Source organism: Anser brachyrhynchus (genome assembly GCF_964034855.1).
Source record: "Anser brachyrhynchus genome assembly, chromosome: 2".
In the NCBI taxonomy this organism is placed as follows: Eukaryota; Metazoa; Chordata; class Aves; order Anseriformes; family Anatidae; genus Anser; species Anser brachyrhynchus.
Window position 1 is genome coordinate 142,341,808 of NC_137695.1, and position 23,581 is coordinate 142,365,388.

The 23,581-nt window shown below is 36.4% G+C and overlaps 1 protein-coding gene across 5 annotated transcripts in view; it reads right to left on the bottom strand.

Annotated features, from left to right (window-relative positions):
• The window catches only part of ANGPT1 (angiopoietin 1), a 210,174-nt gene that overhangs the window by 48,769 nt on the left and 137,824 nt on the right, over window positions 1-23,581 (bottom strand). For all 5 annotated transcript variants that reach the window (XM_080579477.1, XM_080579478.1, XM_080579476.1 and 2 more), the window contains 2 exons: window positions 15,236-15,363; window positions 9,772-9,873 (listed from right to left, as the gene is read on the bottom strand). In XM_080579477.1, the coding sequence (XP_080435603.1) occupies window positions 9,772-9,873; window positions 15,236-15,363 (230 nt within the window). The remainder of the gene's footprint in view (window positions 1-9,771; window positions 9,874-15,235; window positions 15,364-23,581) is intronic.

Below are 23,581 nucleotides of genomic sequence, written 5' to 3' on the forward strand. Positions count from 1 at the left end.
ACAGAGACAAAAGCACTAAAGCAGTCATGAGTACAAAGAAACTGAATTCAGTACTGGTTTAAAAAATGACCTGAAGAATTTACAGAGTTGATACTTATTCAAAAATAATAAGTAGGGTGCAAAAGAGTTTTATTAGGTTTGGCAAAAGCTGTGGGGGTATTCTGCTTGAATCATGTTACTCCAAGTTCATTAAACAATTATCTCTCTTACTTTATTTATTTTGTCTGATAATGTTCATAGGAAGCTTTGACTTTTTATAGACAAAACAAAATTGAAACCAGACACAGTCAATATATCCTATGGGTTCATCTCCTGTCAGACAATTCACTGAATAAAGCAGATAATAATTCAGTGTTTTAAAGCAGCAGTGTCTTCCAGAAGACAAAGTGTATTCAGCTCCTTTTGCCTCAGCTGAGAATGTGGAATGGATTTTGTTTAAGAAGATAATTTCTAAATCATTCAGTTTACTTCTCCATTTCCACTGTGTCAAATTATTCATTGTATATATACATTTAAATATAGAAATAACTTTAATTTTCCTCAAAGAATGAGTTAAAAATGTTAACTTTAAAAATTTAGTAAAATATTTATAATTATTTCTATGAAATATCCATAAATATTTGGTGGAAAGTTTTAAAAATATGTTTGGAAGCCAGAGGTACCTTCTGAGAAGACTAAAACAAAAGTTACTTTCAATTAAAATACAGAACCGAATGTCTCCACCAGCATTCCAAGTTTGAAAAGTGCCTCTCGCAATCTTGTTCATGTCCTGCAGCAGTTCAGGTTGCAGCACTTCATTCTAAACCAAATGTATCAGTAGACATACAGAAGTTAAATTCACTTTTTCCTTTCTCCTTCCCAAACACACACAGAATCAGCAGTAGCAGCCTTCCCCATGAAGAAGAATCCCAGCATCAGAGCTCAGGTTTGAAGTGCAAACCTACATAACTGGTACCTCTGGCTTGGCAATGTGCCCCAGACAACTAATTTTCCGCCACTGATACATATCGAACATCTAATCTGGCCCAGCCAGATTGCGCATCACTGGGGCACTAATAACTGAATGACACTAGAAAATGACTGACACCAGAGTTAAATAATTATAGCACTAATATGACATGAATCCCAAGGTGAAGGGCTGCTCCAGTGAGTCCCAAATGGAACTGATAAGGCAGGAGATGCACCTCCCTGCAGAGAAAGCTGTGCTATGATGAAAGCACACAACTGTCATTTGGAGGACAGCAGAGCAGATACCTAATGATCTCTGCTAAAACTCTACTGAATCTTCAAATCACTAATTAAAAGCAAACATGCAAACAAAAACCTCTCAAAATCTCACCCGGATGTTGTACAATAGCATGTCCATTTTGGGGAAGAAAATTTCTTTAATAAACATTAATCTTAATGATGGTATTCTAGGAAAGGCTGTTACCATGATTATGCTTAAGAATTAAGAGGAATATTTGTTTAATTAAGCTGAAACATTACATACAATTTATTAAAAGTCTTACATGTAAGGAATACCCTACATGGTTCTATTAACAGACTTGAAGAGTACATGGGCCTTATCAACATACACCGATGGTGTAAAATTAAAGCACTGAAGGCAGAGTAAGCAAAAGTGCCAACACCACTCTTGAAACTGGTGTTATCCAGTAATACTTGCATAGCAAAGACTGCTCAGTGTAACATAGTTAAAACACAACTGTGCTACTGTTAAAATAACACTGTTTAATTTTACTTCCAAAAATATTCAAAAAAGTAAAGATGAGTCTTGTGTGGCTTGTGTGGTAACAGCTCCATTGCCCAATCTAGTGATCCAAAACTCTCTGAAACAAATATGGTTTCGTCCTTGCTCCCTTAGATCATGTAGTAGAAATGCACACTGTAGCTTAAGCCTTGGTCAGAACCCGATTACCTTCATGAACACGTTTTCATAGAAGTGAATACTGTCTCTCATCATTTTGATATCATGTCTGTCTCCACTGGACATGCTTTAGACCTCAGCAGAAGCAGAGAACATGCTTTCTCTTTCTGTAACACTGATGAAAGTAATAATCATCTGAGTAACAGTATGAGTCAGAAGTGACTTTTTAATAAAGTAGGGTGACATGTAATTCTTTATCAAAGAGGTGTGGGTCTCCATGAAAGGCGTTACTCACAGAATATCTTAATGCACATTCCAGTCACTAAAAATCATTTCCTTATATTCAAATTACTTTGTAAATATTTCAAAGAAACAAATGACTTCCATGCCATATATCCCAGTCTCTTGAAGTAAATGACTTTTTCAGATGCAGACAATTTGTAACTCATGACTTTGAAATGTACTGTCATAAGGAAAGTACTTGTACCTATATGTCACAGTTATTCATATCTGGTGTGCCTTTTTTATCCCCTTGCACTCCTAATTCTCATGAGCTTATCCATTTAACATAATAATTCTACTCCTCTCCCTCTCCTCCTTGCCCCCCATCTTGTTTGTTTCCAGTACAGAAGCAGCACACCTTCTGTCTTTTCTAAGGACATGTTTTCCCTAGCTCTTGCCTTTCTCACAGGTCCATCCTTTCCTCTATTTTTCAGGAAGGACCATGCTGACATGGCAATGTATTTTATATAATTCTTTGCACTACTGCCAGGGAAAAAGGTGAATCAGTTTCTGCAGGAAAAAAAAATACAGGATGTGTCTCCAACTCTATAAATAGGTATATAGATAGACAGATGGATGGATGGAGCACAGGAAGTGCTCTGAAGGCTCTCCTGCTTTCAGGAAACCTTCTATATTCTTTTCCTAATCCCATATTATCTTCAAAATGCCTCATGTTCTACGATCCAGCAATTCTTCTCTTCAGACCTGTTTCACTCAGCCACAGAAGGAAGGAGAATCTGTTCTGAAGCGTGCTCTGAACAGTCCCTACTTTGTTGCTGAGATGAAGAAAGCAGAATAGAATAACTTAGAGCAAAAATTTCTTGCCTCTGAAAACAAGGCAAACTTGTGCAAACTGCCATTTGAGAATGGCCCATTACTCCTAAATACTCGGGCATTATTTAGGGAATTAAGTCAGACCAAAACTCCATTAAAAAATTAAAATTGTGGATTTTGTGTCAGAAGTCTGTGTTCACACTCAGGCTATAGCCCTGTTCAGTGTGCTAGCACAGATATGGTAAAGGAGCTGAGGAAGGAGAAACTGAACCAAATGCAAGTAGGACCACCATCCTCTTGATACCCTCCGTGCAAAAGAGGGAACCACAGGCCTTCTTGGCAGAAAGACATAAGATCTTCTTATAACATCCTGTTAGCTAGTTATCAGGAGCAGCTGCATATCTTTGCCATTGGTGTAATCCTTCGTAGTCAGATGATTTTGGGGTAATAACTGTGGAGATGAAAATTTCTTCTAATATGAAAGCAGTCAATGATCACACTTTTCAGATTTACATATCTGACTTTTTTTTTTTTAAAAAACAGATTTTACAGGATCTGACATATCTAATGTACATATGTTATGGTTTTGTTGTTTGGCTTATGCTTCCTTAAGTTAATGTTTGTGACCAAAACAAACAAACAAGATTGACTTGAATATAGCTCAAGCCAAAATCAACGGAGGAAACATCTTACTGTTGTAAAACCACAGGCACGTTGGTAGCTAGGAATATCTAGCTATTACATGTATCTACATTTTCAACATGAAGATAAAAGTTTCCTAATTTTAAATTCCTGTCAAAACTAAAAATCTTTTTCTGAAAAGTATATGAATACAGTTAGGTGAATTAAGTCTCAATAGCCATTGCTGTACTTGGCATCCTGTGAAGCCAGTGAGCTGCATTATACGCTTGCAATGGAACATACTATTTAGCTCACAGTAATTGCTTTTCTTTACCCTAAAGGGAAAACATTAGCATCAATGAAGATTCAAAAAACATGCTTTGGACAAATTCATCTAATACGGAATAGTCACAGACAGAACAGTGTAACCATCTTCAGAGCTGTTATTTGATAGTATGTGAGCTCTCTTTCAAAGAACATGGGAATACGGCAACGTGTCAGTAATATTAGACTACTGTGAACACAAGTGGTGTAAAGATTTTGTGGCCATATCAATGCATAACAGCTTAATTACTGATAACCCACAAGAGGATATATAATTAATTTAGAATAACTAGATTTAACAAAGCTGAGAACTACAAAATATATTTTTTCCATAATATGGACATTCTAATTTAAGTGCTTTTTTTTTTTGATCAAGAACATTCTACTCAGCCAAGCCATATGGTTTATGTATTTTTCGTTTTAAAAATAAACACATCTGCATCTGAAGTTGTTCTCCACTAAAATAATGGAACAAGAATCATAAAGCATACACAAACAACTTAAAAATGTGCCTTGTGCATTGCTTTTTACGCAGTCTGTCTCACTCGAAAGAGAAAGTGATGAACATAATAATCTAATGTGACTGGAAGGGGCCAGAGCTCTGCCTGTATTTTTTTTTTTTTTTTACTGTTTCTTGTATTTGGGGGAAAAAAGGAATCTGCATACTCTTTGTAAATGGACAAAATTGCAACAGAGAAATATTCATCATCAATTAATGTTCCAAAAGGGAACAGTACAACAGCTTGAGGTTTTGCCTCTTGGCTCAGGTCAAACACAATGTTAACTGTGGTGAGGACTTATTTTTAGAAAGAAAAAAAGTTCAAGTTAATATTGCTACTGGGGCAATATGTAACAAAACAAAAGTCAGAATTCAGAGAGAGTTTGAAAGGTGGGCAGAAACAATTGTACCAAAAGTGAACATAGGAACAGCTGGAGACCACAAAAGGAGTTAGTTAGAAGACCACCTTCTAAAACAGGAGCTAGACACTTTGAAAATAAAAATTAAATATAAACAATGTCTGGAAGTTTTCAAAATGAACATGGCAGTCAGAAATAAAATCTTTGTTAGAGCCGTAGCTCTTGCTATGAATAGTTCAGGCAGACTCAGAAGCCTAAATACACAGCTTACACTCTGTCAGACTTGCAAGTACTGGTGAATAAGTGAGTTAACCATCAACCTGACTGCCACAAGCCAGAATGTCTCCAAGAAATTGGGAGAGACTTATGTTTGAGCTAGAGCTTACTCACAGAAATGATGTGTAGTAACCATATCAAAAAGGGTAAAAACATCATGCCAAGAGGAAAATTAAAGACTTACTTACAGTGCGTACAGGAGTTCAGATGTCTTTTAGGTAAGCATAAGGCATGGTTCACAAGACTTGCTACACCAGTTATAGTTCACTGAGGCTCTGGGGAAAGTCAGATTATTCCAGATAACATAATCCAAATGCCCACTATAGCTGCATCAAGAAATATTTCCTGAGAAAGTTCTGATAACCACCTCTGTGGTCCAGCTCTCATTAGGCCATGAAAAAGTCAAAATATCCTGCTCTAGCATCATACCACATAGGCACTATGGAGCTAAAGATCAATCTGACCCAGCATCTTTAAGAAGAAGAAAAAAAAAAAACAAGAAATCCCAACAGAAATAGAAGTGGTTTTGTAGATGTACTTTTCAGGCACACACAGATGCTAGTGATGATTTCTAAGATAAATTGGCAGCACATTTGTTTTAAGCACTGAACTGGTGTTGGACTCAGATACTAATCAGGAACATGAGGTTAAGGGGGTGTGAAATTTACTGCTGTGGTTCGTTCTTGCCTCAAAGAACCAAAAGAAGAACCAGCTGCTGGTCATGAAGATAGGGGGTAGTTGCCATAAAGCTTAGAAATGCAGCTGTGGGTCTAATATACACTTGTGATCCCAATCTAGATCATGACATTATGAATGATTAAGAAAGTGATAGATTTCTTTCATTAGAGAAAGGAAATGGCAATACTATAGCAATAAAGGCATGCAGTAAAATTAAATACTGACATGCAGGGGAAAAAAAAAAAAGAGGAAAAAAAATGTCAAGGAAAAGGATTGCTGTGAGCTGGCCAAGGCATGTAATTTCAAATACCTACTGAGAGTCTTTACTCAATGACAGAAAGAAAGAAAATATTTTAAAGGTCTGAGGAAGCCCCCAATAGACTTGGCTCCCTAGAACCCCCCCCTAGGAAACTGATAGTGAATGTTTAGATATTGAGTATGGAATAATTTCTGTGAGATTCGTGGAAATTTTTAAACTAGGCATGCTGAAAGGCTAGAGAATAGGGAATCCAATATCCATCACCCAATTTGGCAAAAATGGAGACAATGACTGGGAAAGGTATATTTATCCAAGAACTGAAAATCTGGAATTTGAGCAAGAAGTCTCAATAGCCAAGTTAGTACATGACCTAATCCTTTGTTTGGATGTGATTATTGCTAACGACCGCCTAATAAATGCCAGAAACTGCCTTAGAAATTCAGCCTGTAGAAACCCCCTTTCTAAAAGTGGCTCAGGTAAGCAACGTTATTTTTTTTTTTATTTTTTTATTTTTTAACACATTCTCTTTCCAGAATTCATAACTCTAATTCCCACTTCAAACAAGGAAATATGAAAAATGGTAGAAACCTGCTTCAGGGTGATGTTAGCTGTTGTTGTTAAAGGCATTACTTGATGCTCAACTTTAAATGTTTCTCATAAGAAACAAATAGTAACATGGAAAATCCTCTGCAAATGCTGGTAAGAAAAAGACAGGAGGAGGAACTCAAAAGGATTTGCTCTGAATTTCTTCTAATTTGCATAACTGAATATTTAAAAGTGAAATGGTCCAAGAGAATTTGTAGTCAGAAATGAGTTCTTAGGAGTGAATGCAAAAATTATACTGCATGGCACATGACCAAGGCCAAAAATGAACGATACTGGTAAGCACTTAGGCTACTGAGAAAGAAGACGGCATCACCAGTCTTGTATAGCAGAATAAAAGTGAAGAAAAGGATTTTTATTCATCACCTACTGTTTTAGATACCAAAGAATGTTTGATTTTATTTTCCAGAGTGAAGATTGGACTCCAGTAGCAATGGAGCCAAAAGAAAAAGAAGAAAAAGTTAATGCCACTATTACTGCAATATCACTGACTTTCTGCTGATTAAAGTATGGATTGAGCTGTGTATTTCCTAATTTTGAAATATTTATAGCTACTTTATCTCTCTATCAATGTGTTTCTTGTGTTGGTGTCTGGAATATACATTGAACAGAAATTCAAGTAATTCTATGTACGCTGAAGGCACCAGCATGAAACTGAATAAAAGACAATGATTGTCTCAAAGACTGTCTGCAGGGTGAATTGGTGCTGGGTAATTCCTGTAACCCAGCAGTGCTGTCACTCACCGTTGTAGAGATTATCCCATGTTGCTGAGAGAAGCTGTGTATGCCCCATCCCTGGAGGTGTTCAAGACCAGGTTGGATGGCGCCCTGGGTAACTTGATCTAGTGGGTGGCATCCCTGATCATATCAGGGGGGTTTGGAACTAGATGATCTTTAAGGTCCCTTCCAACTCAAGCCATTCTATGATTCATTCTATGATACACCCTTTCTGAGTTACCTGCTATAAGGATCTCAGTTTATAGTCAGAGAAAATGTGCAACAGCTTCCTAAAACTGGACAAGCCAGTAACTTGTAAGGGTACTTGCAGTACTGCAGTCTGGTGGACTAAGTCCCAGCTCAAAAGCTGTCAGTCAGTACCTGTTGTAACTGAACAATTCCCACGGTTTTCAAGATTCTTTTCCAATAAGAACCAAATGCACTGAAAGTAAAAGAATCCCCAGAGATTTATTATTGTTGTTATTATATTGTTATGATATTGTTTATTTCTGTTAGATTAGAGGCCCTAGTGAACTACTAGCACAACAAGAATGTCTTAGCAAATCTGGAAAGCAATGTCTGAACTTATTTTAAGAAACATTGCATCTCCTACCATACTCGCTTCCATTGGAAGAAACAGCAGGTGGATATGTCAGGAACAAGCTATGATGTGATCTAATAGACCCTGGACACACTTTCTGAACAATGAGGGAATTGTTACATCAGTGGTGCTCTTGAAGCTCATAGTCCATCACATTTCAGTAATCTGCAGTTTCCACTGTCCTCCATCGTCCAACATTTGCTCGTATAAAATATTCTCAGCTAGGGACCTCAATTAGTTACTTTAGTAAAACGGTTCAGAAAAGCAGAGACAAACCTACATCCCAACTTTTCTCATTACTCCTAGGATAATTATCAGTAAAAGATCCTTTTTTGTTTGGTAGAAACAAAGTATCTCTATAAGAAAGACTATGGTATCTGTAAGGAAAAGCAAAATGAATTCAGACTGCATGAACCAGACAAAAACTTCATAATCCAATTGTTAACAGGTTCATACCATTGCAAAGGAAATTTTTAAAAAGAAGAGTTGTTATTTTTACGGGGTCTAAGAAAAACCTCAGGAGAAAATACCAGAGTAAATCTCAAATAACTATTGTAGTGTCTATAAGTTAAAACAACAGATATGTAGAGAGTAAGTTAGTTTGCATATACGAATTCTAATTTCCTCATAAGTAAAACTAGTATAATCTTAAAATTTCTGTTTCCCCAAATAAATTATGTTTTAAATCTTATTTGACTCCAAACCAAAATAGAGTAGAATAGTTTTCAAATTTCTGCTAACTTAAAACTCCAAACAGAATCCAATTTTTTATTTTTTTATGAATTCTAAAAAAATTTTGTTCAATTTTGAAAATAAATTCAAAAATATTTGTCATTTCAACATTATTTTTACTTCACATATGTTATGAAATAGATTACATCATCTAGTTTTCCATAGTAGGAGAGATCTGATGTCAACAATCCAAATGGCTAATTCTATCCCTGTAACTTAGATTTGCTAGTGATATACAAATATTGAAAACAAAGGATCCATAGAATCCAAAAGGACATTTTGGTTAAATAATCTGATTTTTTCTTTTTCTGAAATAATAAGTTCCATAACAGAACTTTTTCCCATATAAATTATTACTGATGTGAGATTGCTTTCTTTTTAAAACATTTTAAATTCTGTTTTCATATGGTGCTTTTTGAAAAATGTTGGAAAAAAGATTTTCCTATTCCAAGCTGATAACATAGTTCTGAAAATTTCATTGGGAATGTCACTGTAATATAAGCCAGTCCTCGGGGCCTCAAAGAAAAAGAGCAGCTCCATCAGGAAGTGTGATCAGGGAGAAAATGAAAAGCTCAGAAGTTATTCAGACTGGAGTAATTTTTTTTTTTTTGAGTTTGCAATGGGAAAATAGCCAGCTTAAGTCATGTCATCTGTAATTTGGTAAGTTATTTATTTTCTTTTAATCCTATCTGAAGTATCAACATTTCCAGTACATTGGCTTGATTGGCAGAGGTGTTGTATGGCTTGGGATAGACCCCAGTAAAACTCTTCATTCCTATCTAAGATGCTCCAAGTTCTGAAGGAGTTCCCCTTAGTTGAAAACATCCATGCTTTAGGAACATCATCACATCCTCATTACACCTTAATATCACAGCAAGTCAAAACTTCAGAAGGGCAGACAATGATATTCTTTACTGCATATGCCTGAGCATGACCTCATTTTAATATTAGTAACTAATCTGACAGAAAGCTTACGTCATGGGAAATAATACCCAACTAATTGAGTAAAAAGTATATTATGACTTTAAAAAGTAACAGATTTGAAAAAGGTAGCTCATAAAAGACTACTTCAGACCATTATAGACAGACCTATCAGCATAAGACAGTACTATTTGACAGTACTATTCGAAATGTAACTCTCCTGTGAACTGTACAGCTATTCCATATTTTTCACCTTACCATTTTGTATTCTTTCCAGCCTTTTTGGAAATCCAAACTCCCGTCTTCTCGGTGCTGTATAACTGTCCATCCTCCTCCAGCTGTTTCCATATTGCAAAAGACCTGTGCAGTAATAAAAAAGAAGAGATACTTGCTTTGGAATTCTGTCATTTTAGACGGGAAAAATGTGAATAATGGCATTAAGGAAGTCTGTTTTCCTATGGATTCATGCCTCATTCTCACGCCCCTCATTAGAACAATCTGAGCTCTTCTTATGTTCAGTGTAATTCTCCCTGTAAAGTTTCCTGTTCGTTCAGCGTATTACACAAGAATATTTCCCCATCATCTCCCTCAGCATCCTCAGCTTTCCTCTTCACATTCCCTTCATGTTCCTTCTGTACTTTCTCTGCAGTTCCCCTGAAACTACTGCCTTCTTCTAAACAAAGAGGTGTGTTTTTCAGTGATAATAATGCTTCCTATAGCTTTTATCACATTCTAAGAAAGAAGCTTTAGGAATTCTTACAGGAAATACCAATTCAAGGAGTCCAAAATGTAGCAAAGATGAGATTATTCTGGTTTGATTTGCATTGTAATGTGTCAGTGTGTCAGGCAGTGTCTGAAAACACAGATAACTGATCTCAGTCTAACCTGTTTTGCGGATGACAGAGAACATAGGAACAGACTCAAGTACAGAGGTCTTATCACATTAACACCTGTACTGAACCTCTAAGATCATATCCTGCCATCAATGCACTGATAAAATTCTAACTTTGATACTGAAAGTCTGTGTATTAAGGATAATTTAACAATTTAGCAATTTTGCTGAAGCTTGATGCCAGAATATTGTGTCATTTGAAATCCATTAACAATCTTAAATATTAAAAATGGATATTATTTTTTATTATTTTTCCACTCATTATATTATCTTTTTAAAATTATACAAGATAAATTATGAAAAATTATGAACACTGTTTAGCCATTCACTTTTCTTGCTGTGTGGCAAGTGATAGTACTTATTATTGTAGGACACTTGATTTTAAGACCCAACTAAGTCTCTCAGTGCTACCCACTGAAGCAAATTTTCATTCCCAAGTATTCATCCATCACATAATGGCACTGCAGCTAACCTAAATTTCACTTGACTGTGCACTTGTATAGTTATATTCACCTTTGTAAGAAAGATGTTAATATGTAAGGAGGTTGAAGAGGTGTCATCTACCTGCTTAGCTTCTGGCATTCCCATCAACAAGGCAACACTGGACAGTAACTTAAAGCTTTAAGTTGCTTTGCCAAATTGAAGGTTAGTGTCCAATACAGTTAAATAAAAATTCTTCCTTCAGTTGACTAGAGAACCATATTCCACCCTCAGGCAAAACAATTTGAAATATTTCCTACTCATAAGCATAGTCATAGTAATCCTGTGCAAGTGTTTTTGTTTTAATTTGCTCTAGACATGCCAAATGAAGTCCCAGTGTAGGTACAGGAAGGAAACAGAATATTGAACAGTGCAAGCATGTGAACTTGATTTAGGGAAACCACAAGAAAACCCACAAATGATTGCTTGACGAACATTTTGGCCCTATTCCTAATTCAGGGAAGACACTGTAAGTCAAAACATTTATCTACAGGATTTAAATTTTTTTAGACTGATTTATAGTGAGAATTCTAAATGATGGATTCACTTTCCTTATAAGTCATTTCAAGCTGCTACGAATCTTCTGCCAATTTTTAAAGCATTAAATCCTCATCTGTATTAAGACTACTTATTTTAAAGATGAAAAAAATGTGTAAGCCTTTATTATTATTATTATTATTATTCTAAAATATAACAAAATACCTATTAAAATACTCTGGTGTTTTTTAAATAATATAGCAGATTAAAAGAGAAAACTGCATAGTGAAAGAAAGATTTACAGCAGCACGTAATTCACTAGCTTTCATTGTGTGGTCTGGCACTTTACATGGTGGTAGACGCAAACACCTGCCATATTAGCAGGACTGCCAAGCTCCTTATAGATGTTTGCTGCTTATAGTTCTAGCCAACAAGTGTCCTGGACTGGCTTCTGTCCCAGACAAGGTCAGAGCACTCAACCATTAAACAACTTCTAACATGTTCTGATGTTTAATCCTCTACCAAAAAAGAAAAGGAGGAAGAAAAGTGATTTTGAATTTTTATTCATCTGTAGATTCTGAGTTTATCATCGATGAAAGGACCCAATTTAGATTAAAAAGGTATCCAAAGCAGTGCACTGCTGCCTTCCTTAAATGCATGGGTAAAAATACCCAACCTATTGAAAGGCATATATGGGATTATTAGTACATATTTAAACTTTATGGACTAAATTATTATAAACATTACAATATTCATTTAAAGATCAGAACAATTCTAGACAAAAGGAGAGGGGTTACCTCATACTGTACTTTAAGTGCTTGCACACTAGTCTACATTGTTGGTTTGTAGCAACAAGCTCAAGATCAGCCATTTGTGATTCAGGGAATGTCTTTACTACGCAGATACCAAGGATGTTGGTAAGCATGCCAGAACCACAGTCTCCACAGTGTATATAGTCTGCATGTAGTTAATGGGCTAAAATTCTGGCAGATACACCCAGAGAAGTCATCAATGTGAAGCTGATAGGCAGTCCACAGGCAGAAAGCAGGGCGGAAGGGGTTGAAGGCTGAGTTAATGCCAACGCAGAATTTTTGCACAGTTGTAAGGACACAGCTATAAACACCGTACTACTAACATGACATTTTCAATGCAGTACACACAGAAGTTAGTAGAAGTCATCCTTGTGATAACTTTGGAGGGTGATCTTTGGAGCAACTAGCAAGAAAGTCCAATACCATGGGAAAATGTTATCAGCACTCAGAGCTGTCGCCTTGGCTTCCTTCATCTCCCTAAACAGTGCCAATTTCACCCTCACTGCCCCTCCCCTCCTCAACAGCCACTGTTTCCCCAGTAGCTGACCTTACCTTTATGGGACACTGAGAGGACTCTTCTTGCCTATGCTGTCACTATGACCCAAGGACTATCATCTGTCAAACACCATGAGGCATTGCACTCACACAAACACACACAGACTCCAAAGTAAGCCATTCAATTAGCTTAATACTTTAAAGCAATCTTTTTTTTTCTCCTTTTTATCTTCTCTTCTCAAAAAAAAAAAAAAAAAAGGAATATTATTAAGGTCCTTTTAAAAAGAAATGAATCACTTATTTTTGATGCAGGGTTTGAAGACACTTTAAGCTAATAAACTGTTGAAGCTAGAGAAATGAAAGAAAAATTGCAAGTTACATTTTTATGCATATAAAATGAGGGATATAAATGTTATGGAAGGTAATAAAGAGCAAAAAATTAGAACTGACAGTAACATTTGTATAGATGATGAAGGGATATTTTCTATTGAATGTCAGGATGCTAGTAAGTATCCCTTAGGAAATATAAAATGAAGGTCTCTTTTTTTAACCCGAAATATAAAATTACTATAAATGAGATAGTTGCCAGTGGTTGTGAGTATTACGGAAGGCAACGATATATTAGGCCTCTTAAGATATGTCAGAGCTGTGCATTGCATTGTGGTACTCCAGGTAACTAAGCCTGCTTTAAATATGTGAGTATGTCTCCACAGAATACCTATCGGGATATTAGGTTGGGTCCCAGAGCAATCTAGCTGTGTCAGTATGGTGTTACCTCTGGGCTAATCAGTCCTGGCACAGTGTTGCATTGATGTGATTTTTAAGCTATCTCGGATGGAATTAGTTCAGCTATCTCTGCGCAGCACTACCTTGCAGACTGCTAATACAACCTTAATGTCTGAAAAAACATCTGTTAAAGCAATCAGACTCCTCACTTGACTAACAGGAACATGCTCCGGATCACCTCTTGCTGTGTTATCACTAGGGCAAGACAGAAACAGGTGCTAGCAGAAACCCCTCAACACACTCACACACATTCCCACATTTTCTTGCTAAAAACGGGGAGCCTCCAGGAAAAAAATAATTCAGTGATACCAGCTGACTTGTGCTGCCTGTATTGATTGATAACAGTGTCTGCAAATGGTGATATAGCAGAAACACAGAGTAGCTTCCATAGTGCCATTGTCTTTGTGTTACCAGTGGAGGGTAAATATACCAGAAGCATTAGTGTTACAGTGCTTTCAGGTAACCGCTGTTTTTCTGTGTAGTCCACCTTCTGGGGATTGTCTATGAACTTTAATAAGGCTAAGAAAATCCAATGCTAATCTGTATATACAATTCCAACTTTGATGTAACATCTCTGTTTTGAGTTGAACAGCTTCTGCAGAACTACTTTTATTCTTCTTGACCTTTCAGTAATGTTTAAGTGTCTCCATATTTCATGTCATGTTAATTATTTGTCTATTCATATTAATCAGAGCTGTATTGACCTTTGCTCATAGTAATCTCCCACCCTAATTATACTCATGGTTTAATGAATCCTAATTCATTAGTAAACTATAATGACTTGACATTCACGGGCTTCCAAAGGCCTATAATAAAACCAAATTCACTTTAGAAATACATTTTAAATATCTTAGTATAATTATAAAATGCCTATAGAGAGTAACATTGGTAATATTCGTTACTGCTTTGTTCTGTTTGCAGGGTTCCCTCCCTCCTGTCTGGCCCACTTGCAGGACACCACTGTATTTTTCTCTTGGAGGTAAAGAGCTCATGACCTTGTTCGGGGTTACTCCAAGTAGTGCTCTGCCAGAAGGACAAGCTGGCCTTTCTCCATGTGTAAATTAGGTTTCGGCTACCCTTCCAGCTTCCTAGCCTCAGCTGGCTCATTCACCTTAGCCCCAAAAGCATTCTAAAAAAAAAGTCTCCTTTTCATTTTTCAATTTTTTTTTCAAATGTTTTGTTTTCACCAAAAAAACTCCCAAGGATCTTTTTAGAGAAGGACAAGAAAACATGTTTCATCATTTTAAATTGAGCTAATATTTAGCTTTTTCTGTTCTCTGCAGCCAAATATCTGTCCCCTACAAGAAAAGTAGGATTTATATCTTTATATTTAAATCTACTCATTCCGCTATTTCTCTGCTACTAGATCATCTCCCTATCAGCTTCATCATTACAGCATTTTATAATAGAAGTTAATATAAAAGAGGAAAATAATAATTTTATGATAGAAGATAATAATTTTCTATATGTTATTGCAGACTTACTTGTGGCCATATTCTGATTCAACTAAACTTTCTGTGTGGGAGGAAGTGAGTCAACTGTTGACTCTATGTCAGAATTTAGGAGGGATTATCTGTCAGGGAGAAAGAAGAATGTCTGGAATACTACAGTTTATCCTTTGCTTCAGTCTATTGTATTTTTTCAAGCTGGAATACAACCCAGGTTATTTATATCAGTGCAACAAAGAATGAGAACTTCTGTAAAGGTACCAAATGTTCTTTTTAAGTCCAGGGCAACATGACATTAACAAATAAGAAAGTAAAACAAGTATTTTCCTTACCTTTTTAGGATCTGACACATTGTTAATATAAATAGTGTAGACCCCGCTTTTGTTAAAACCAGATTGATATACATCTGCACAGTCTCTGAAAGGCTTTTCTTCCTCCTTTTTTGCATTCTTAAGTAAAACTGCAAAAGAGAAAAATATGATAACATAAGTTACAACAGCAATCTTAAGCATTTCTATATCAAAGAGACTCACTTTTGCACACTGCATTCCTTTTAAACTTACACAGTAATAACTATACTGTGGTCCTTCCACAGTCAATGCATTTGTTAAATTCTGTTAAAGAACTACTATGAAACTTTCAGACAGATGGCAGAGGAGGCACCAGCAGAAGTCTGTCACAATGCAAATAGCTAAACAGAGCATCCTGTCTACAGAGAGATGAACACAGCAGATTCCTTCTGAGTGCAAAGGTCTGTGGAGCTGCAGGTGTTGTGCCTGACTAAAGCTTTATCTGGGAGGTTGCCAAAGAATGCCCCAGAAGCAGCACGTGGAGGTGGACAAGCATGTTCAGTGCTGTGATCCGAGACAAACTTCACCTGAGACAGCAACACAGAACCCCAGAAGGAGAGAGAGCCTATGCTCTTTCTTCATGAAGTACTGCCTTTTGAGCAGCCCAGGGGCTGAGTTGTTTGATTACCTCTTTTTTTTTTTTGGCAGAGAATTATTTCATTATGTTGATGTCTGCAATATACAAGTTGCTAGGTACAACTTATTGAAAAAAAAAAAAAAAAGAAAAATCAGTGCTACTCAAGTCCATTATGTTTAGTCTTTTTATGGCTCAGAGCAGGAAAACAACTAATATTAGAACACCAGTGCAGATCTTGATCCTGCATGTTGCAGACCACATATATAGTCTAGGCTGAGAAATCAGGAGGGCAAGTTGTTTGAGGATCCCGGTCTTGAGCAGCCAGGAGATTCCCTGTAGAAAGAGTAACATCTGAGAGTGTTCCCTTCACTTTCACAAACAAAAGTAGCCTGACCCCACACGATACCGAAAGGATATGACTTCATTCCAACAACACATACTTTAAGCACATCAGTATTCCCATGGAAATCCATCAGTCTACTCAGATTCTTAAAGTTAAACATGTCCTTAAGTGTTGTGCAGGGCTCAGGCCAGCACTTCATTAATCCTACAATAAGGAAACAACATTTAAGTCCTACATACACACTCATTGTCTGGTGAAAGCCACATCTTTTTTTTTTTTTATTTTATTATTTTTTGGCTTGAAAATGTGAGTTATACATACAAAAGGGACTACGCCTTATTCACTCTCAATGAAGTGGGCCATACTGCAAATTTGGCGCTTAATGATAATGGTGTGCAAAAGAGCAACAGCCTTGCACAGCATGTGGGACCATCTGGGCCGTAAGCTGGTATGCAGCAATGCCAAGGCTTTGCAGCTTGATATACTATCTCACCTTTGAACACTTCAAAGCAAAATATTAGCATGGAAAATTACTGCAAGATGAATTGACATTAATATCATTACACAGATGGGGAAATTGAGGAAGAAAAAGGTTATATGTTTTGCATCAGTAGTTTTGTGAAAGGGCAAAAATGGAAAAACAGTGAGGAATCCATTCTTGAACTGTAAGATTATCCTGCTCTCCAGGTATAGAGACAAACAAAAGACTCTTATTTGTCCCTTTCCATGCATATGATGTGTTTATTGTTTTTATCCAACACCATCAATAAAAACAAAGCCTGGTTCACATACTAATATGTGAACTTTAATTGGAAAATCAACTTCTTTGAGACTTGGCTGTATTTGTAAAAGAAAGGTAGTGCTGGCTACGCAGTAGGTGACACTCTTCCCTGTGACATGGCATTGAATGAGGTCCTCAGCAAGGCACACAACAGTGAACTCTTGAAGGTGCCATTTTTTAGATAAGACATAAAACTGAGGCCTTTACAATTTGTGTTAATTAAAGATTTCACAGTACTTTTCTGTAAGCAGATGGCATTAGCATCAGTGGCCGAAGTCCAGCTTGAATAATTACTTGGGGCTGGAGCCAAAGCCTCGAGGAGTTAAAGTAAAGCCTCTCACTGATTTCAGGGGGCTTTAGATTAAATCCATTCTTTCTAGCCTGAATTTCTCTAATACTGTTGTTTCAACTGTAGACATCAGTCTCTCTTGTCTAAAAATGTATTTAGTTGTGCAGGGGCAGAGTCTTAATTTCCTTCAGTCTTAAAGTACTTATATTTTAATATCTGTAATATATCTAGAAAGACAGTGTTACCTCTATTTTACCATTACATACACATTGCAAAACACTTGGAAATAACTACTTAAAAGTCATTTGTGGATACTGAAATTTGAATTTGGTTCCTTTTTAATTGAAAGTTAGACAAAAAAATCATGATTATCTCCCAAAGCTAGTATCATCTGACTTTTAAATCAAGTAAGATTTTAATTTCAGATGAATTAGAATTAGATTTGAAAAATGATTATCTAAGGAGATGGATATCTAGCAAACACACTTAGAAATACAACTTTTTCTTTTCCTTAGAGACTAGGAAAACAAACAAACAAAAACAAAACAAAACAAACAAACAAACAAAAAAGCAGCTGTTGTAATCAGAGGAAAGTGACGAGGACAGATAAATGCCCTGTATATGCCCATTTCTTTCTGTCCTCTCAGTATCAGCCAGCTGAAACACCTGACACATTTCACACAGCAGTTGTGGTAATTTCCCAATAACTTTCTTTTGAAGCAGTGGGTTTCATCCAGTGAACCAGTGTAGCCAGGAGAAGATGACTTTCTCTGGGTGCCTGTCATCCCTCCCCTCAAAAGTTGGTGACCCTACTGGAAGGAAAGCTCAGTCCCTTGTGAAGCTGCTGCTGAGCTGTTACAGATTGTAGCACAGTATATTTAGCATGACCAGCACAAAGTTCAGTTTTCCTTAATACATCAGACTGTAATTTGCAAGAACAACCCAAAGTTATCAGAAAATTAATACTCAGGAATGTTACTGGTAATGTTCTTCTGTGGTAGAATATGTTTTTTCTATGGTTTGATATTGTTTTTCTAACTTAATATTCCATACAGTTTCCAAACGAATTCTACCTATCGTTAAAGACTTCTTTTTTTTTTTTTTTTTTTTTTCTATGACGTTACATAGACCTTGAATCCATTATACATCAAGTGAAGTTCCTGAATGATGCACTGGCTGACATATGGTAAATGTGTAAATAAACATTAAAAGAGTAGTAAGACTAAGTAAGTAGTAAGTAGGAAGCTGCTTTAAAACAAAACATGTAGCCATTAAATGTCTTTGTTCCGCTTAAGCATCTTAATTGACTTTCCAGTTTTCTAATGTTAGTTTAGCTATTTTCAGATACAATGCTTACACCAAAGTCTTATGTATCTGAAGAAAAAAGATAAGTCTATGTCAAGAAAAATAATATCACCATTTTTTAAACCTGAATGCTTAGCAAAAATCTGGAGCCCTGGAGGATTTTTGTTTGTTTGTTTGCCTTTTCTGGATGAAGAAACTGGAGATGAAATAAGTCATGCTCCTTTGAAGCAATGATGCCTATGTTTTCCTGAACATAAGGAGAATTAACAAGAGAAATAAATTTATTTCACTACACATTCAGAAGACTTCTGTTTAATTTTTAGTCCAATAACTTTCTTCCAGGCTACATTACCTGTGTTTCCCTACCTGTTGAATTATTTATTTCAGTTATCAGTCCTTTGGCTCTATTTGCTTTTCTCTAAAGCCCTGGATGATGAATCAAGCCCAGGCAATACAGCAGGTACCACCTGTAAGTGCCCAGAGCTCTGCCAGATGGCTGCTCCCATGTAGGTGCAACAGCCCTGGCAGTGTGGATGCTCTGTGGCCTCACAGAAGGACAGGAACCCAAAATGATGGGGTTTCTGCTAACCCAGGAGCTGTGAACTGCCAGGGCTGAGCAGCTTTTTTGCTGCTCTTACTAAATGGGCATTAACTTTCAGTAGGAAGCTGGGGTTGGCACCCGAGGTTGGAGTCTCGTCACTTTTCTTGGAAGGGCTTACTGGAGCTTGCAAGTGAGAGAGAGAGCTGTGACACCCAGCCTCTTTTCCCAAAACAATAGCCAGGGAAATCCCATCACTGGTTGTTAGTTGGGTGTACTTCTGGGTAGAGTGAAACTATTTTTCTGCTATCAAGCATGAAAATAAGTCACCAATTAACTAGTAAGAGCAAATAGCTCCTGAATTATTTAGTAATCTAAAGTAATCCACTAGGAACACAAAATATAAAATATTTATTTTTTTGTTTCATTCTAGCTATATGAAAATTATCTAATCTGGTCTCTACCAGAAAAATATTTCAAAATTAAAATGATTTTTTTTTTAATTTCCGATTGTTGTTAAGAAAATGAAGTTGTTATCTCACAACTGTTCAAGTCTGTCAGATATTTAATGAAAGAATAGTGCGGTTTTGTCTGTAAGCAATAAAGAATATCACACTGCAGTTCATTATGTTGACTGAATCAATAAAAACATGCTCATATTTACTAAATTGTTTAAAGACTGAACTGCCATATTTGTGAAATCAGTTGAGTCTTATGTCCTCTAGTGATACTGCCAGTAAATGAAAAGCAGCTGTTGTTTTTTTTCATTATGGTGACTTACTTAGGCAGATATGCAGAGATTTCTGTAGTGTCTTAGTTAATTATTATATGTTAATAATTTTAATGTTTTATTTACATAAATCTAATTTTCTTATAAGAGTCAATAGTCACTATACATACCAAAAGACACTTAAAAAAATAATAAAGTTCTTGTGCTTTTGAAGCTTAGGAGAAGTCTCTCTCCAACATCTTATTGGCAAATATAATTAATCCAAATTCTAGCTGCTGTATCAGAAGTATCTGAGGTGAAAATTTCTGTCCCCAGATGAAGAGCTTCTAAAAATGAAAAAAGGTGTGTTTGTAAACTGATGTCTTTTTACCTACAGCTGCAGCATTCCAGGTCAGGGTCATTCAAGGACTACAAAATGGCAGTTTCTGTCTGTACCCAGACTACAAACCAAGTTTGCCTTAACCTTGTCATGGTTCCAGACATGTGGTGGGAAATGCTACACTTCTGTAAGATACTCCATATCTCTGACCTCTTTTCCGGACATTTGGGTGCAGCTGCTGTGCACCACCACAGTTCCAGTTACAATGGCAAATAGTGCCTGGCTTGCAAAGCATCAAATCAGGAGCAGTTTGCTAATGATATCAGAAGGATGTCAGTCAAATATCCCCAGTGTGGAAGCCTGGAACATGGCCCACACATGTATATATGTTCCCAGAGTTAACAGCAGGAGCCACAAATAGAGCTGACAGAGAAAGGGTGAAGATTATTTTTGTTTTGAGGAGGAAAAATATGCAGAGTTACAGCTACTCAGTTTTTGCTGACTTACAGCCAGCGGTATAGTGTAGTCTGTTGTTTCAGCGGCCTAGTCTATCATACATCAACCTCTGCTTGAGAACAAACATTAAACTGCAACCTAATCACTGGCAGTGATGTCCAACTATCCTCTGCAACAGACAACCCTGTGATAATACAGTTATGCAGTCTATTGCAAATGTTCCATGCACCAGAGGGAAATGCATGAAACTGGAGGTGCTTAAACTCAGATTTGCTCTTCAGGTGTTGCCTACAAACTAAAATGATAGACAGGTAAGAGCATGCTTGTGTCCCTGTCAAAAAGGATTTGAAAAGTGCATTTTCTGGAGTCTAGTGTATTCAGATACATAACATATACTATGTTTTATTCTCCTAAAACTGTTTCTGGATTGTTAAAGCTGCTGATGTTACCCTATCTAGACAATGTGAAAAATATATATATATATTAAAAAACTTACAATCCATTGAAAGGTAAGTTCCTCTTCTCTGAAATTAAAAATACTGCAGTTATTTATATAGATAGTATAGATAGGAGTTTATATTTCTTTTTATGCCTCTAGCTAGCTAAGTAAAAGTTTAAAAGCAAACTTACATGCACAAAGTACCCAATTTTAAATTACTATAGAGAAAGACATACTACAACCATCTGAACCATCTGCTACAAAACTTACTCAAAGGTTTACATTGTACCATATTAATACAAGTCTGAGTATCATCATCATAAAAAAAATAAAATAAAATAAAATAAATTAATAAGTTTCTTCTGGTTGTCTGGGAGTCCAGCAGTCTTTTCTGACAAGTCATTTTGTGTGCATGCTTGTGTGCACACGTCTGTTTATTGGGGAGTTGGGAGAAAGTTTAGGACTGGAGTTTGGATATATACTTTCCTTCCAGTGAAGTATTCACAGTGAAGTATTCATTCATTCACCAAAATGCTTTTTAAAGTAATATTTCTTTGTGAGATTGCTCTGAATCTGGCAAAAAGAGTTGGCCAAAGGAATATTGGAAAAAAAAAAAAAGTTCATGTTGACACACTGGAATAAAGTATTTCTGTTCTGGGAACTACACTATACAGATTTTCATGACTAAGGGAAGAAAAAAATCACATTCCACTGCTTGAAGCTCTTTCTTTTTAATTTGCGTCTACCCTAAAGCTATTGCTACAAAAGCTATTGCTACAAATTTATAGATTATAAATTTGTGGATTATATATAGTTTATAAAACTATTCTGTCCAGGCTCCTAATAACGGCAGATGAGTTATGAGAGTTGCTGTGCTAGCAATTGTAGCATTGTAATCTACAATTAAACCTACCCATTTAATAAACCTACCCATTTAATAAACCTACCCATTATCCTGTCTCCAGCAAGAGGCCCTAAAAGTCATGGAAGTTCCTCACCAGCCTGCCCCCAAGCCCGGCCAACCCAGCCAGCTCTGTTTCTTTCAGCAGAAGAGAACTCAACAAAGGAGCCCTTGCCCATTGCTCCCATCTGCACAGAGGACATCACTGAGCTCCACCATCTCTTGGATTCTTCCAGGGATCTGTGGATTTTGTTGGGGTGACGTTCATGGTGCCCCTTTCCAGTTCCTTCCCTGAACATTTTTGATCTTTTAACCCCCTGGTCTTCTGTTTTCTTATTGTAATTACCTTTTAATTACCTGCAATACCTATTACATACCCTTACAATTACCTATTTTCTCCTTATTTTCAATTTCCTTTAGGCCTTTCCCTCTCCAGGTTTTGCAAAACCTCCTCAAGGTTTTCCAAGGGCTAGTCTAACACCTGGCCCCGAAAGGAGACTTCATTAAGAATAGATGACTGGGGAAGAGGATAAAAGCAGGAAAGCATTTCCAGGAATTACAGCATAGGAACTTCCTCTGCCAGGTATAATATCCTTATATTTAATAAACTTCAAATAAATTTTCTTCCATGAATTTTGCCACATATCATTTCTACAACATTTTCCTTCATTCTTCTCACTGCCTGAAGCAGATCTAATATACTTATTGGACTCCATATCCTTCATCATCTTTTTCTTTTCTTTTTTTTTTTTTTTTGAGACATAGGGTCCAACAATTTACACAGTATTTGATTACATTATGAAATATACAGTAGTACATTTTTTTTCTGATTTCCTTTCTGTTTCTTTGTAGTAATTTATAAAATACTATTTTCATTTCAACCATTAACAGGCAAGAAGCACATCCTGTGTTTTTCCCTCAAGATTTACTTGGGAGGTTACCTTGAACTTACATGGCTATTTAAGTTGGGAGAAAGCAGAACTCTAGAACTCCTTCCTCAGGCTCACACATCTGCTAAATATTTAGGATGGGAAATGCTGTCCTTAGGGTAAGTTTTCAGAGTTTATGGCAGTATAAGTAAACATCTTCTTTTATGTCTAAGGCAGCATTTAATTATTACCCAAAATCAAAAAGCAGGATCTCATTTAAAGACGTGGTGTTGTTCTTCCTGTGCTGTTGGTTGTAGACTCTCTCCATAGCCACGGAGTGAATCAACTTAGACAAGATCAGGCAGAATGTTTGTTTTTTGTTTGTTTGTTTATTTGTTGTGGTGGAGTGGGAGTTTCCAGAAAATTTGAGGGGGTTGTTTGATTGTGTTCAGAGAATCACAGAATCATCTAGGTTGGAAGAGACCTCCAAGATCACCTAGTCCAACCTCTGACCAAACACTAACAAGTCCTCCACTAAACCATATACTAAGCTCTACATCTAAACGTCTTTTAAAGACCTCCAGGGATGGTGACTCAACCACTTCCCTGGGCAGCCCATTCCAATGCCTAACAACCCTTTCGGTAACGAGCATTGTATTGATTTTATTTTATTTTATTTTATTTTATTTTATTTTATTTTATTTTATTTTTAAACAGGCATATAATTCCGTTTGAAAAGCTCAATTAATTTGACTTATCCTGTGATCCTACAATCACTAGA